This window comes from Ovis canadensis, chromosome 5 (genome assembly GCF_042477335.2).
Source record: "Ovis canadensis isolate MfBH-ARS-UI-01 breed Bighorn chromosome 5, ARS-UI_OviCan_v2, whole genome shotgun sequence".
Classification (NCBI taxonomy): Eukaryota; Metazoa; Chordata; class Mammalia; order Artiodactyla; family Bovidae; genus Ovis; species Ovis canadensis.
The window spans coordinates 107,532,747-107,550,597 of NC_091249.1; the positions used below are offsets into that span (position 1 = coordinate 107,532,747).

The window sequence follows — 17,851 nt, forward strand, 5'->3', positions numbered from 1 at the left end:
CTGGGTGGATCTCCTTGCAGTCCAAGGGACTCTCAAGAGTCTTCTCCAACACCACAGTTCAAAAGCATCAATTTTTAGGCACTCAGCTTTCTTCAGAGTCCAACTCTCACATCCAGACATGACTACTGGAAAAACCATAGCCTTGACTAAACAGGCCTTTGTTGGCAAAGTAATGTCTCTGCTTTTGAATATAGGTTGGTCATAACTTTTCTTCCAAGGAGTAAGCGTCTTTTAATTTCATGGCTGCAGTGATTTTGGAGCCCAAAAAAATAAAATCTGACACTGTTTCCACTGTTTCCCCATCTATTTGTCATAAAGTGATGGGAGCAGATGCCATGATCTTTGTTTTCTGAATGTTGAGTTTTAAGCCAACTTTTTCACTCTCCTCTTTCACTTTCATCAAGAGACATTTTAGTTCCTCTTCACTTTCTGCCATAAGGGTGGTGTCATTGGCATATCTGAGGTTATTGGTATTTCTCCCGGCAATCTGGCTTGTGCTTCATCCAGCCCAGCATTTCTCATGATATACTCTGCATATAAGTTAAATGAGCAGGGTAACAATATACAGCCTTGACGTACTCCTTTTCCTATTTGGAACCAGTCTGTTGTTCCATGTCCAGTTCTAACTGTTGCTTCCTGACCTGCATAGAGGTGGTCTGGTATTCCCATCTCTTGTTTCTTGTGATCCACACAGTCAAAGGCTTTGGTGTAGTCAATAAAGCAGAAATAGATGTTTTTCTGGAACTCTCTTTTTTGATGATCCAGCGTATGTTGGCAATTTGATCTCTGGTTCCTCTGCCTTTTCTAAAACCAGCTTGAACATTTGGAAGTTCATGGTTCACGTACTGCTGAAGCCTGGCTTGGAGAATTTTGAGCATTACTTTACTAGCATGTGAGATGAGTGCAATTATGCGGTAGTTTGAGCATTCTTTGGCATTGCCTTCCTTTGGGATTAGGATAAAAACTGACCTTTTCCAGTCCTGTGGCCACTGCTGAGTTTTCCAAATTTGCTGGCATATTGAGTGCAACACTTTCACAGCATCATCTTTTAGGATTTGAAATAGCTCAGCTAGAATTCCATCACCTCCACTAGCTTTGTTCATAAGTGATGCTTTCTAAGGCCCACTTGACTTCAGATTCCAGGATGTCTGGCTCTAGGTGAGTGATCACACCATCGTGATTATCTGGGTCGTGAAGCTCTTTTTTGTACAGTTCTTCCATGTATTCTTGCCACCTCTTCTTAATATCTTCTGCTTCTGTTAGGTCCATACCATTTCTGTCCTTTATCGAGCCCATCTTTGCATGAAATGTTCCCTTGGTATCTCTAATTTTCTTAAACAGATCTCTAGTCTTTCCCATTCTGCTGTTTTCCTCTATTTCTTTGCATTGATCGCTGAGGAACACTTTCCTATCTCTCCTTGATATTCTTTGGAACTCTGCATTCAGATGCTTATATCTTTCCTTTTCTCCTTTGCTTTTTCTCTTCTTTTCACGGCTATTTGTAAGGCCTCCCCAGACAGCCATTCTGCTTTTATGCATTTCTTTTCCATGTACTGATCCCTGTACCTTTTCCAGGTCTTGATCCCTGTCTCCTGTTCAATGCCACAAACTTCCATCCATAGTTCATCAGGCACTCTGTCCATCAGATCTAGTCCCTTAAATCTATTTCTCACTTCCACTGTTTAATCATAAGGGATTTGATTTAGGTCATTTCTGAATGGTCTAGTGGTTTTCCCCACTTTCTTCAATTTAAGTCTGAATCTGGCAATAAGGAGTTCATGATCTGAGCCATAGTCAGCTCCTGGTCTTGTTTTTGCTGACTGTATAGAGCTTATTTCATTAAAAGTACCCAAATCTTAAGTGTCAAATACTTAATACGTGTTTTAAAAATTAATGAGTAGGGAATTCATTAAATAAACTGAGGTAGATATATACACAGTAAAACATTAGAAAGCAATTAAAAACTGGTAGAAAATACCTAATGGCATTTGACACAAAAGTATTCCAAAAACATATAATTTAATTTAAAAATTATGAAACAGTATGTTGCATGTCCTTTTTTGAAATATATATTGTACATACACACGCTAGATAAAACTGGGAAGGTACATGCCAAAATACTACAGTGGTTGTCCCTCTGTAGTAGAATTAGTGATTTTTATTTGCTTTTTGTTAATCAGTTTTTTTTCTAAATTTCCTAATGAACTTTAAAAAAAAATTATTGCAGAAAGAGATCTGAGAGAAAGACGATTATGGGAATTTAATAAATTCTCTCAAACCTGACTGAGAAATATCCTACCATGACCTTATAGAGAGATCTGGCTTGGAAAGTTGGAAGAATTAGAGGACGCGTTTAGACTTTTAGAACTGGCCTGAAAATAAACCAAAAAATGACTGTTTCAAGGACAGTTTTTTGTAATCAAAGCTTGGAGATATTTGAATTTTGAGAGAATCACAACAGATATTATTTATCTTTGTAAAATTCACAAAGTAATAAAGAGTTGTGGTTAATAAAGGCCAAAGTGAGAAAGCTGAATATTGAGAAACTGAATATTTAGCGTATGAAATATCCATGTTTGAATTACTAAAAATTAAAATTTCTTTATTTGCAAAAAAAAGAAAAAACCTTCAAGCAGCAATTCCCATAATGTGTTTCAGTCTGAGATCACTTGTAGCTTTTTTCTATAAGAATTCTCAGAATTCTCATTGTTATATGCAGTACTTTTTTTTTTTTTTGCATATAAAAGCTCCAGTTAGAATCTAGTCTTTTCAAGCTCCGAAAGTATGCCTTTGAGAGGACAGTATGTCCAGTCCTTCCCCTGACATCTCTTATAGACTCTTAAAAGTACCTTTTGCACTAGAGAAAATGTCAATCCTATTTTGTAATAGTTTTGTAAAGTTATTTATAGGTATCAAGCCTCATAAGAAGTGGAGGATTACGACAGCAAAACTGTCTCAGAATATCTACACAAAGTTGCTGGATCCTCCAAAGTTTAGTGCCTATTTCTATATTGAGCTTGACTGTTGTTTCTATAAATTGATTTTTTAAGCAGTTTTGGATATACATATATATATATATATATGTAGATGCAAAGATAAAAATGCAGATCCACTTTAAAGTATAAAACTATGAACTTTTGAAACTTCCCTGGTGATCCTATGTCTTTGTCACTCTCTCAAGATTCAGAATCCCAGGACCTGAGTGTCAAATGGGCAACCTCACTAGCCCACTCCCCAGGTGCCTGGGGTCATAGCTGGAGGGCTTATCACTCACACTCAGCTTCTGTAGTGGACAATGGCATTTCTCCTTTCATTAGAACGCACGTAATAGGAAATTCTGCCCCGACAAGGGCAGGTGGTTTGGAAAACACATCACAGCAACAACTTGGCTGTCTTAGTATACCATATCCAGTAACTCACTGAGCTAATCTGCCAAGTTTTAGTTACCTAAGAGATTTTAAATAATTCCCACAGTGATGTCATTCATACCCCTATTACCATGAAAGTTACCCAGTTAAATGAATTTCTTTGATCAGAGTGACCTAGAGAATAATGATAATAATGATTAAGCTCTTCCTGACTTCTAGGCACTGCGTTAGGTTTAAGATAAAATATTTCCAAAAAGTCACTGTGTATCTTCATAGGCTTGGTAAATCATATATTCAGAAACATAGATTGAAGATTTGCAAACAGATTAATTATGCAGTGAAAAGGAATTTGGGTTATCAGCCTAAGAACAGGACTGTAGTTACACTGATCTCAAGAGATGGAATGAATGAATGTGTTAGTCACTCAGTCATGTCTGACTCTGTGAACCTATGGACTGTAGCCCACCAGAATTCTGTGGAATTCTCCAGGAAAGAATACTGGAGTGGGTTGCCATTTCCTTCTCCAGGGAATCTTCCTGACCCATGGATTGAACCCAGGCATTCTGCATTGCAGGCGGACTCTTTACTGTCTGAGCTACCAGGGAAGCTTCAAAAGATGGGACTGGGAATAATTCTGATTCTAATACAGCTTTAAGGACCTCAGTAAGCAGGAATCAGGAGAACTTTATCCTGGTTCTCTGTCGTTAACTTCTGACTTGTTTGTCTCCTCAGCTCTGGGTCTTTTCTCAGCTACATCACTTCCAGCTAGAATTCTGACCTGCACGATGCTTTTTGACTCAAGCTCCATCTCCTTTTAGTGACTTTCTCAACCTCATAGCTGCATTCTAGAGAATCACCAGTTACCTGTTTTTCTTTCCAAATTCAAATTCTATAAATAAGGATGATGGACTCAACACATGTTTCATCCCAGATTCCATCATAATCACTGACCAGGTTAAGGACCCAAGGGTCTGGTCCTCAGGTCAGGTGCCCACTCCTGGCCAGTCGACAAGATAGGAGAAACCTTAAATCCTACACAGTGTAGTCATCTGGGTCACCTCTTCAGCAAGGGTTGTGGACATGGTAACATGTTCAATGCAGAGACTACTTAGTTAATTATTAATGAAAGATTTACTGGGGGATAATCCACCCGCTTTATCTTTCATATATGATGACATTTTATCCAGGTTGTATTTTCTGTATAATACTGAAAGGTAACGGCTTACAAAAAATTTTAAATGTTAGTCACTTAAGTTGAGATGTTAAATTACTCTAAAAGTGTAATCAAAATCTTCTCCTTATCTGATGTAAGTAGTCAATGTGATCTAAACCATTAGAGGTGTAATCAAAACCAAACTATTTTATCCCAGTTGCTTTTTCCGCAAGGTAGCAAATCATCTTTTAATTTTTTGAAGTATAATAGTAGAAGGAGTTTATCCTTGAGTAGATATGAGGTGGTAGTATTATTTTGATTGCTAAGGGAGTTACCTCAAGTCTCAGCCTAGCACAATGCCTTTCACATGGTAAACACTCAGTAACTATTTCTTGAATTAAATCAAAAAGCCTGCCTTTATTTAAAACCAAACTGCAGCAAATATTCTGCAGCAAATATACAGCAGCAAATATTCTGCAGCAAATATACAGTCACTGTCACCTAGGAATTCAAAGTTCTAAAAATCGATGCTTCCACAGTGATGAATTCACTAACAGACTAGAAAATGGTTACAAAGAAGTTCACAACCTCAAGTTCATGAAACCCCTGAGTACCCACCCCCACATCAAGAGAAACAAACCTTTTGTTTGAAATTTATTTACTATCATACAATTGTATAATAATGTATAATTGCATAAATGTATTTACAATAAATATATAATAAAATAACACAGAATTAACAATTATTCATTCAACTAAAACAGACTGTTTTGTGAGTGATCATGAATATATGCAAAGATAGATGACAGCCTTGTGAGTCCCTTTTAAAAAAAGTGGTGTGTTTCTCAACTTTGAGAGAAGAACAGTTAAAAGGAATGAATATGAATTCCATTTTCTCTCACTGAATTTATTAGGTTGATAGTGAAATTTGCAAGGACATGATTCAGAATTGTAATTTTTCCACACAAGAGACTTATTTGAGATACATTAGCTGTTAATGTCCTGTTAAGAACAATGATTCTTTCTTTATGTGAGAGAAAGCGATCCATTTCCATATAATTCTTAAAGTCTAAGACACTTTAATTATTTAGTAATCTTAGGAAGCTGAAGGTTTATGCCTAGGCTCCTAATTCATTTTGAAAGAAAACTGTTATGGTCTCATCAATTTTAATGTGTGATATTTTTTCAAAGGTTATTGTTGCTATGTAAATTCACCCAGTGCTACCTGTGGGCTGACTGTATCCAATACTGCAGTGGCAGAATTTGGCACATTGGCACAGAAAACCCACACAGCAATGGCATAGATACAGAGTTATGCAATAATTAATTGCTAATATGTTAGTTTTATTTTCCATCCATATTAGGAGATTTTGCTGTTAAAAAGAATTAATATAATTGCTGATCATTGGACAGTGCATTTAGCCATCACCTTGTTTTTTGGAATAGATCCAGTTCTTATTCATGGGCTACTATGGAAACTATTTTAATTATCTCATCTAAAAATTGAGGCTCTCAAGCATAAAAATTCATACGCTGTTATGTGGAGCAGTGCATCTCAAAATGTGACATACGTACAGATCCGCTGGGCATCTCATTAAATGCCCTTTCCAGTTCAGTGGGTCTGGGATGGGGCTCAAAATTCTGTTTATTTAACAAGGTGATGCTGATGCTGCTTGAAGTAGCAAAGATGTAAGGAACTGGACCTCAGAGGGAGGTAGACCAGGTATAATCAATTGTGAATGCCTTTATCAGAAACACGTGGTTACTTTTGTATCCCTTTGAGAAGCCTCACTTGCATTTCCTCAAAGAGGTAAAATAAACTTTGGACCACTTAGGAGGGGTGCTTAGTATATATGTGCAAAATGACGCATTGAAGCCTAAGTTTATAAAGAACGGTTTCCTTTGAGATAGGTGTACTCCACCTATCTCCCGCGTGAGGCTTCGTTAAAGTGGTCTCTACTACTGTACAGCCAGGAGAATGAAAAACAGCAAAAAAAAAAAAAGTCTTACTATCATTATGATAATAGTTTTGACCTCGTGGACCTCCTGAAAGCTCCTGGGGGACCTCCCAGAGATGGCTGGGCCACACTCTAAGAAATGCTGGCATGTAGGAAACTACATTGTATGTTTGTGCCTATTTTCAATTTCAGTTCAGTTCAGTCGCTCAGTCGTGTCTGACTCTTTGAGACCCCATGAATCGCAGCACGCCAGGCCTCCCTGTCCATCACCAACTCCCAGAGTCCACCCAGACCCATGTCCATTGAGTCGATGATGCCATCCAACCATCTCATCCTCTGTCGTCCCCTTCTCCTCCTGCCCTCAATCCTTCCCAGCATCAGGGTCTTTTCAAATGAGTCAGCTCATCAGGTGGCCAAAGTAAGACTGTAAATTTATAATGAGAAGAGTCAGTGAATCAGTCTCTAAACCAGGGATCTCCAAGCTCCCCCAGTACCTCCTGTCAGATCAGCGGCAGCATGAGATTAGAAATAACATGCAAAATGTAATGTGCTTGAATCATCCTGAAACCATTCCCCTGCCCCCACCCCTGGTCTGTATAAAAACTGTCTTCCGTGAAATCAGTCCCTGGTGCCAAAAAAAGCTTAGGGACCACTGATCTAAACCACAGGTAGTTTTCATTCCTCACCATAAATACAAGCCTTTTTATTATTATTATTATTGTCCTGATTGAAAACGCACTCTTAATATTCCAGACAAAGTACACAGAAATGGAATGAAAAGAAATTTGTCCCAAATACCCCCAGTGACCAACTAATTAGAAAGTTTTCTATTTTGAGGAGGTTATAGCAAGTCACGGAGAGTAGGAGGTCAGGGGAGGCAATGCTGAACAGTAAGACAAAGCAGGTCTAAGCACATGGTCAAAAGATAATGTTTCCTGGTACAATAGTTTGACCCGGTTAAAGAGGGATGAAAACATTGGTTGTTTATTAGAGAAAATTATATCTTTAAGAGTTATCTTTCTGTCACAGTGAAAAAGTGAAAGTCGCATCAACCCTTTGCAATCCCATGGACTCTACAGTCCATGGAATTCTCCAGGCCAGAATACTAGAGTGGGTCGCCTTTCCCTTCTCCAGGGGATCTTCCCAACCCAGGGATTGAACCTAAGTCTCCTGCATCGCAGGCAGATTCTTCACCAGCTGAGCCACCAGGGAAGCCCAAGAATACTGGAATGGGTAGCCTATCCCTTCTCCAGTGAATCTTCCCGACCCAGGAATCAAACCGGGGTCTCCTGCATTGCAGGCAGAGTCTTTACCTACTGAGCTCTCAGGTACTGATGGCAATTCTGTCACAGTAATTGCCGTCAATGATGCGGTTGTATATTCACATTGTCTTTCCCTATTCTCCTCATTAGTATTACTTGCCAAGGGAACTTTGGGCTGGGAGAAGGGACTCTGAACTGAGAAGTGCAGCTCCTGGAGCACCTACTGCTTATACTACATCCGAGTAACAAGGGCCCGGGCTGGCCCAGGGAGCAGTGAGAGCAGAACAGTGAATCAACACTGATTATCACTGTTAGCATGTACTGGGCTTCCCTGGTGGCTCAGCGGTGAAGAATCCACCTGCAGTGTAGGAGCTGCAGGAGGCAACGGGTTCAATCCCTGGGCTGAGAAGATTCCCCTGGAGAAGGAAATGGCAACCCACTCCAGTATTCTTGCCTGGGAAATCCCATGGACAGAGGAGACTGGTGGGCTACAGTTTATAGGGTCGCAAAGAGTTGGATGCAACTGCAGTAACTTAGCATGCACACATGCATTAATATGTATTGAATGTATAAAAAGTGCTAAATGTTTTTTAAGTTATAAAAAAAAAGTTGTTACTTTATACTTAGGCACAATGCTTGAACATGGGTCGACTAATCAATCAAAGTATTACCCTCTTGATCAGCTAGGTTACTCAGGAGTCTTGGGATAGCCAGAGAGAGGCAAAAGGGAAAATTGGGAGAGAGGAACCTTTACCTTCAGCCATAATCCTGTCTCTGCTGCCCTAGTAATGATGAAAGCATTTGTTATACTCCACTTCCAGCAGTTACAGGAATCATGCCAAAAGCCCACACACTCAGAAACAGACAAAAGAAGATGCCACTAAGATAGGAGGGTAAATCACATGTTATTTAGAAAAAATGGCAAAAAATGGAGCTAAGTTTGAAATTAGTTGTAATAGTAAGACTGGGCCAAAATTAAGTTGATATAAGCCTTTTTATCCTTAAGGGGACCAACTTGGGCCAAAAAGAACCTCAGAAACAAAGAACTATTAAAAGAAAAAAAAAAAAAAACAAGGAAAGGGGCATAACTTTGCCAGAAAGATTAAGTGAAATCACACTTACTCATTGCTGTGGCAAAAGATGGTAATCTGAGTTCAATATAGCCATCTTTCAAGCACAATCTTTCCTTGAGACATTCTAGGCCCACTCATGACTGCACTGTAAGGTCGACTGAGGAGGCTGGTTAGCCCAACCAGAGCAACAGTCTATACCTGTGTCAATCCAGAGCCTACTAAAGGCTCTGATCACCATTCAGGGCTCTGCCCCCAACTCCAGAGTGTCCTAAAATGTAGCTCAATTCCTCAAGTTGCAGGCTTAGTATGCAAGACGGCCCCGCTACCCCACTTCAGACACAAATCACGTGTCCAGGTTTGCCACCCATGCTTGTGACTTGACCAACTGTGAAATCAGAGGGTCCCATGACCTCTCCCTTGCGTTAATGTGCTACAGTGGCTCACAGAACTCAGAGAAACATTTTACTTACCAGATTACCAGTTTATTATGAACCAGTGAAGTTGTTCAGTCATGTCCGACTCTGCACTTTCATGGACCGTAGCCTACCAGCCTCCTCCATCCATGGAATTTTCTAGGCAAGAGTACTGGAGTGGGTTGCCATTTCATTCTCCAGGGGATCTTTCCAACCCAGGGATTGAACCCAGGTCTCCTGCATTGCAGGCAGATGCTTTACCGTCTGAGCCACCAGGGAAGCCCAGTTTATTATAAAAGGATATAATTCAGAAACAGCCAAATGTAAAAGATGCCTGGGGAAAGGACATGATGCTTTCATGCCTTCTTCTAAGCCCACCCCTCTTCCACCCCTCCCTCAACCCTCTCATTTTTTGGATTTTATAGGGAGGTGTGTGTGTGTGCTAAGTCACCGGTCACGTCCAACTCTTTGCGATGCTATGGACTGTGGCCTGCCAGGCTCCTCTGTCCATGGGATTCTCTAACCAAAATGGGGGTTGCCATACCCTCCGGCAGGGGATCTTCCTAGCCCAGGGACTAAACCGGTGTCTCTTACATCTCCTGCATTGACAAGCAGGTTCTTTACCCCAGTGCCGCCTGGGAAGCCCTTATAGGGAGACATAGATTAGATCACTGACCACTGGTGATTGAAATCAATTGCGATTCCCTCTCCAATCTCCTCCCTCCTTGGAGGTCAGAGGCAGGCAATAAGACTCAACCCTCTAATCTCTTTGTTGTTTAGGGGATCCAGGCCACAACCCAGGTGAGGTGCAAAAGTAACCCCATTAACATAACAGAAGACATTTTGGTTGCTTTCATCTCTTAGAAAATCCTGAGGATTTTAGGAAATTGTATCAGAATCCATGATGGAAATCAAATATATACTTTTCATTATAAATCACAATTTCACATGGACAACTAATTAGGTTGCATTAGAAGGTTTCCTGTAATTTCCTTGTTCCCTGTAATCATTTCTCAGCCATTTGTTCCCATATAATACCCCTTGGTTGAAAAGAAAGCACTTTGGTTTCTAAACATCTTGTATGAATCTCAGTGAGCTATTTCTGCTTACCACAAAATCATAGAGCTCTACCACAAGTATTGCTGGTGTGATAAACCCCTAGCATCCCACTCTTCTGCAATAATAGTGATCACACAGGGTTTTCTCATTCAGCAATGATATAAACGAAAGATTGAGAAACTGTTACATTGTTTGGTAGTGTGATAACTTTTACCATACTTACTTACTGTTTTAGGGATTTCCATTTGCTATACAGAATTAACTAAAATCTCTTAGATGTAATTCTGCTGAGATTCTGGTTTTCATTACTTTTATCAAACTATATTGAATATCTGCTTCCCTGTTGGCTCAGTAATAAAGAATCCACCTGCCAGGGCAGGAGACATGAGTTCAGTCCCTGGGTAGGGAAGATCCCCTGGAGAAGGAAATGGCAATCCTCTAGCATGGAGAATTTCATAGACTGAGGAGCCTGGCGGGTTACAGTCCATGGGGTCACAAAGAGTTGGACATGGCTGAATGACTAAGCATGATACTGAGTATCTACTGTGAAAAACTATGTTTTTATTACGGTTGCTTAAACTTTTTTATCTATCTTCAAGAGGCAGATAAAAGTTCTATTTAGCTCACCTATAAACCATTAGCTACTTTGTGTGATGTGAAATTTCCATTATGTGGAGTATTATGTTTTAATATTAAATGTCTTTATTTCTATGTTGGTGTTTGAATTGTTTAAGCTCTTTTCTTAATTGATAAGGTATTTCAGAGGTGTTTGCCTTAACAAAAACTTATAAAAAACAGGCTTCTTAGAAATTGCTTCCTGAACAGTTATGCCATTCAGTATCACAGTAATCCAGGTCTATGCCCAAACAACTAACACTGAAGAAGCTGAAGTTGAACGGTTCTATGATGACCTATAAGACCTTCTAGAAATAACACCCAAATAAGATGTCCTTTTCATCATAGGGGACTGGAATGCAAAAGTAGGAAGTCAAGAGATACTTGGAGTAACAGGCAAATCTGACCTTGGAGAACAGAATGAAGCAGGGCAAAGGCCAAAAGAATTTTGCCAAGAGAACAACTGGTCATAGCAAACACCCTCTTCCAACAACATAAGAAAAGACTCTACACATGGACATCCCCAGATAATCAATACTAAAATCAGACTGATTATATTTTTTGCAGCCAAAGATGGAGACTCTCTATACAATCAGCAAAAACAAGACCGGGAGCTGACTGTGGCTTAGATCATGAACTCCTTATTGCCAAATTCATACTTAAATTGAAGAAAGTAGGGAAAACCATTAGACTCTTCAGGAATGACCTAAATCAAATCCCTTATGATTATACAATGGAAGTGAGAAATAGATTCAAGGGATTAGATCTGATAGACAGAGTGCCTGAAGAACTATGGATGGAGGTTCGTGACGTTGTATAGGAGGCAGTGATTAAGACCATCCCCAAGAAAAAGAAATGCAAAAAAGCAGAATGGTAGTCTGAGGAGGCCTTACAAATAGCTGAGGAAAGAAGAGAAGCTAAAGGCAAAGGAGAAAAGGAAAGATATAAGCATCTGAATGCAGAGTTCCAAAGAATATCAAGGAGAGATATGAAAGTCTTCCCAGTGATCAGTGCAAAGAAATAGAGGAAAACAATAGAATGGGAAAGACTGTCTCCAGAGTCAGTCTCTCTTCAAGAAAATCAGAGATACCAAGGGAACATTTCATGCAAAGATGAGCTCGATAAAGGACAGAAATGGTATGGACCTAACAGAAGCAGAAGAGGTGGCAAGAATACACAGAAGAACTATACAAAAAAGATCTTACCAGATAACCACGATGGTGTGATCACTCACCTAGAGCCAGACATCCTGGAATGTGAAGTCAGGTGGGCCTTAGGAAGCATCGCTACGAACAAAGCTAGTGGAGGTGATGGAATTCCAGTTGAGCTATTTCAAATCCTAAACGATGATGCTGTGAAAAGATGCACTCAATATGCCAGCAAATTTGGAAAACTCAGCAGTGGCCACAGGACTGGAAAAGGTCAGTTTTCATTCCAATCCCAAAGAAAGGCAATGCCAAAGAATGCTCAAACTACCGCACAATTGCACTCATCTCACACGCTAGTAAAGTAATGTTCAAAATTCTCCAAGCCAGGCTTCAGCAGTATGTGAACCGCAAACATACAGATATTCAAGCTGGTTTTAGAAAAGGCAGAGGAACCAGAGATTAAATTGCCTACATCTGCTGGATCATCAAACAGCAAGAGAATTCCAGAGAAATATCTACATCTGCTTTATTGACTACACCAAAGCCTTTGTGTGGATCACAATAAACTGGAAAATTCTGGAAGAGATGGGAATACCAGACCACCCGACCTGCCTCCTGAGAAATCTGTATGCAGGTCAAGAAGCAACAGTTAGAACTGGACGTGGAACAACAGACTGGTTCCAAATTGGGAAAGGAGTACGTCAAGGCTGTACATTGTCACCCTGCTTATTTAACTTAAATGCAGTGTATATCATGAGAAATGCTGGGCTGGATGAAGCACAAGCTGGAATCAAGATTGCCGGGAGAAATATCAATAACCTCAGATATGCAGATGACACCACCTTTATGGCAGAAAGTGAAGAAGAACTAAAGAGCCTCTTGATGAAAGTGAAAGAGGAGAGTGAAAAACTTGACTTAAAACTCAACATTCAAAAAACTAAGATCATGGCAGCCGGTCCCATCACTTCATGGCAAATTGATGGGAAAACAAACAATGGAAACAGTGAGAGACTTTATTTTTCTGGGCTCCAATATCACTGCAGATGGTGACAGCAGCCATGAAATGAAAAGACACTTGCTCCTTGGAAGGAAAGCTTTGAAAAAGCAGAGACATTACTTTATCAACAAAGGTCCATCTAGTCAAAGCTATAGTTTTTCCAGTAGTCATGTAAGGATGTGAGAGTTGGACCATAAGGAAAGCTGAGCACCGAAGAATTGATGCTTTCGAACTGTGGTGTTGGAGAAGACTCTTGAGAATCCCTTGGACTGTAAGGAGACCCAACCAGTCCATCCTGAAGGAGATCAGTTGTGAGTGTTCATTGGAATGATTGATGTTGAAGCTGAAACTCCAGTACTTTGGCCACCTGATGCGAAGAACCTACTCATTGGAAAAGACCTTGATGCTGGGAAAGATTGAAAGCAGGAGGAGAAGAGGATGACAGAGGATGAGATGATTGGATGGTATCACCGACTCGATGGACATGAGTTTGAGGAAACTCCAGGAGTTGGTGATGGACAGGGAAGCCTGGCGTGCTGCAGTCCGTGGGGTCCCAAAGAGTCAGACACGACTGAGTGACTGAACTGAACTGAAACAGTTATGCCAACTAACAGTATATATTGATTGAGAAAAAGTAGTAGTACTACTACTTACTTATCAAGTGATATGATAAAATATTTGAAGAAATTTAATTGATAGTAACATTTAGCTTTTAAATTACCAGCTAAAGAACGCATGTCTAGTTTATCATGGACAAGGAATCTGCATGACATTTTAGCTTAGTTAGCTTTGTTGTTGTTTAGTTGCTAAATCATGTCAGACACTTTGCGACCCCATGGGCTGTAGCCCCCCAGCTCCTCTGTCCACGGGATTCTCCAGGCAAGAATACTGGAGTGGGCTGCCGTCTCCTTATCCATAGTTAGCTTTAGTCATATTCAAAACTGTTCTCTTAATAAGAAAAGGTAGGGCTGGAAACAATGTAGAACCTGAGAGTTGAGAAACACTTAAGGTACCCGTGGGAGGGAAGAATTGTTTAAATATAAGGATTTGGTGATAGGAGGAAATTATAGCAGCTTTGGTTAGAAATACTACCTCTCTTATTCTAACAAGAAAAAAATGTTAAAATTCAGAAGCAATACTAGGAGTTTGAAGTATTTTGTTATTTTACTAAATATTATGTTTGGAGAAAAAGTAACCTTCATAAATAATCTGTCTTAGTTTTGAAGAACATATAAGGTAATATTTGATTCTTGTTATTTTTTTCTTGGTTTTTGAATTTGCAGTACTCAGCATCTTTCTTAATGAGACCTCATACAATCAGTCCGAACATTTACATGACCAAGTCTAAAAATTCTTTTCCGTATTGCTCTCTTATATTTGTGCTTGCTGCTGCTGCTGCTGCTGCTAAGTCACTTCAGCCATGTCCAACTCTGTGTGACCCCATAGACGGCAGCCTACCAGGCTCCCCCATCCCTGGGATTCTTCAGGCAAGAACACTGGAGTGGGTTGCCATTTCCTTCTCCAGTGCATGAAAGTGAAAAGTGAAAGGGAAGTTGCTCAGTCATGTCCGACTCTTCGCGACCCCATGGACTGCAGCCCACCAGGCTCCTCCTTCCATGGGATTTTCCAGGCAAGAGTACTTAGTTTCCAGAACTTTTTAAACTTGTCCTCTTTTGGCCCCTCAGCAATCGTGTGGAAGCCTGGACAAGAGATGTTGCTTTCTTACTCAGACAGGAAGGCAGGCCTATGGTTAACCTTGCCCCTAAAAAGACTAAAGTAAGAGTGATGGAAGCGGACTGGAAGAATACAGACAGAGCAGTAAACTGGTTAAGAAAGGAGGCAAGTAATTCCACTCAACCATTTGTTCTGTACTTGGGATTAAATTTACCGCACCCGTATCCTTCACCATCTTCAGGAGAAAATTTTGGATCTTCAACTTTTCACACATCTCTTTATTGGCTTAAAAAGGTAGGTGTATACTGTGTGTCCTCACAAGCATAAGCTAACATTTTATCTATATGTTATTGTTACTTGCCCACTGTTTCTTTTATTATCATTTTAAAGAAAATTTTGAAAATTGTATAATCACCTTGAATCTAACTTGACAAAAACTAAAGGGACCATTTTACAAAAATGGCATGTGTTAAAACTCAGAAACTGCTTCTAAGTTGAATACATTGAGTATAATATGTCTGTTATATGCATTGCATATATATGTTTAAAAGACATTCTCTAAGAAGTCCAGGCAGTCTTCACTTTGCACGGCTAAGGAGCGTAATAATGACTATGCAAGCTGAAATTGTACAAAAAGATCTTAATAGTCAATTGGGGAAATGACCATTTTTCTAGGACACTAAAAAACATTTGTCAAAACATTTAAAACTCTTCTTTTGGATTATAAATGTATAGGGAAATGACAAAATAGTAAAACTGACGTTTTTAATGCACTGCAATTGAAAACACTGGAAACATTGAGAATTAAAATGTTTTTGTTTTTGTAAAAAATCCAAATCAAGAGTAGTTTGAACAGTGCTTGCCTTCCCATTGTGTAACTTGAGATACAGAGCAAGCAGCTTCTCTGTTTCTCGGGAATTTGTCATATTTCTTTTTAAATCTGGGTCACGCTCCACATTTGCACTTTCATATTTCGGAGAGCTCCTTTAATGTGCAGATTTCTGCTAGTGTCACTTCCTCAAGGTCATGTTCATCCTTTTCTCCATAGACACCTTCCTCGTTGATGTCAATTTTCGCTGAATTCCTCTGGCTGTGTATCTTGCGTGCACTGAATGGTGGCAGGGTCAGCATTTCCAGCTATTTTGTCTATAACTCCAGTTAATGTTTGATTAGAATTCCACTTCCAGTGTTATTGCTTATCTCTTTACTATATATTCATCTTTATTGACCAATTTCCTCTTTTGATTATCCATTTTAATGTCACATGGATGTATCAGTGGGAGACAAGGAAGCAGGCCACCTACATACTTTGCAGTCTGTTTATGTACGGAATAAAAGATGTGCAGTAACCAATCATTGATAAATGTAGAAAGAAATGACATGATTAATCACTGATACACAGATGGAATCTACATCATGACTTGTAGACTAAAGAACGAGCAGCATATGAATGTGAAAGTTTCTTCTTTATGAGGCAACTCACAGTTAATACACCTTTGGTAATGCTGCTGCTGCTGCTGCTGCTAAGTCGCTTCAGTCGTGTCCGACTCTTAGCGACACCATGGACGGCAGCCTACCAGGCTCCTCCGTCCATGGGATTTGCCAGGCAAGAGCACTGGAGTGGGGTGCCATTGCCTTCTCCGTGGTAATAATGACAAATTGATATTATAATAGAGTAGTCAAATCGGAGTCAGGCATACAAACTGGAGTCAAGCAGCCATTGATCTGGTCTCAGACATGTCTCTGCACCACTGAAAACTTGAACCGTCTTTGAACTGTACTAGGTCTAAGACACTACCAGCCATAATCAGAACACGGGCCAGCTGCAGCCTTCTGCTCCCAAGGTCTCCCCTTGTAACTATGCAATCATTTCAAACCCCAAACAACCTAAGCATCCTTACTGCTCACCAAATCCAATTACAATTCTTGATAAACAACTCATGTAACTGACCGTGGCCTTGCAGCTTTTTGCCTTTATATGCCTCTCCCATTTTGTAATCCTGTGAAACTCTGGAAAGTGCAAACCCCAAATAAACACATTTTTATTTCAATCAGGTCTCCATTTCTGAAATTTTGGTTCACAGTAGCTGAAATTTGAACCCTGCTGTAGGGGAACTGATATTATTAATATTTAAACTGTGGTAGCTAATATATGTGCATACCTGAGTTATGCAAAATAAGGACTGCCTGCCTTTTGAAATGTGTCATGTTAAATCAAATTTAAGTTACTTTAAAACCTCTATCCAGAAACTACGTAGTGCACCCTATTTTAAAGGAAATAATGTCTAAGTTTGTGTCTTCTTAAAAAGTTCCACCTGGCTCTATGTTGAAAAACTTGTTAGGAGTCAGTACTAGCCTAATGAAATGAGTCAAATAGTTTTTAAGTAAACAGTTAGTATATATTTGAATTTTTTAAAGCTGTCTGACTAGAAGATATATATGACTTAAGTCTAGTCTAGTGATTTTTCACCCAAACTGTAAGCATTTACATATATTAAAAAGTTGTATTTGTTCTTAACAAATATTTGGCTATCTCACTAGATACTGGCATTTTTACTAGTGAACTACTGGAAAAAAGAGCTTGGATTCTTAGGTTATTGATTCTGAAGTTTTGAATTGATCACACAACTATAGTAAAGTGATTGACACATTATGGATTAGAATACTGTCTAATATAGCTCATATTTTTCACTGATACATATAATTTTTTTTTGACTGCTACAAAATTACTTTAAACAGGTTGGAGGTAGGGATATGGCTTCATTCTGCTGTATCTCAATCACACCTGGCAGTTCTGCTTACCTAATTCTGTTTCTGAAATAAGCAACGTCAAAACAGACAAGAGTTAGGAATGTGCCAATGTCTCCAACGTTTCCAGGCGCTCCCTGATATCAGCCCTTCTTCCTGGCATCACTGAGCTTTCTCTCCCTGATTTTCCCACCATTAGGTGGGCCAGTTCCTTTCTCTGAACTGACACAGGGGTCATCAATCATATGTACCCAAAGTCTTCAGTCTTGAGACTGATTTTAGAAGAGGGTACAGGGCTATTTACCCTGACACCACCTCCTTGGGGGGCAGGAGTGAGAAAGTCACCCCTCCTCAGGAAGCAAGCCAAGGCTGACCTAGAGAGC

At 39.7% G+C, this 17,851-nt stretch overlaps 1 protein-coding gene across 1 annotated transcript in view; it reads left to right on the top strand.

Annotated features, from left to right (window-relative positions):
- ARSK (arylsulfatase family member K) overlaps positions 1–17,851 on the top strand; it is a 56,479-nt gene that overhangs the window by 17,727 nt on the left and 20,901 nt on the right. Inside the window, exon 4 of the mRNA XM_069592595.1 lies at positions 14,732–15,014. Coding sequence (XP_069448696.1) covers positions 14,732–15,014 — 283 coding nt within the window. The remainder of the gene's footprint in view (positions 1–14,731; positions 15,015–17,851) is intronic.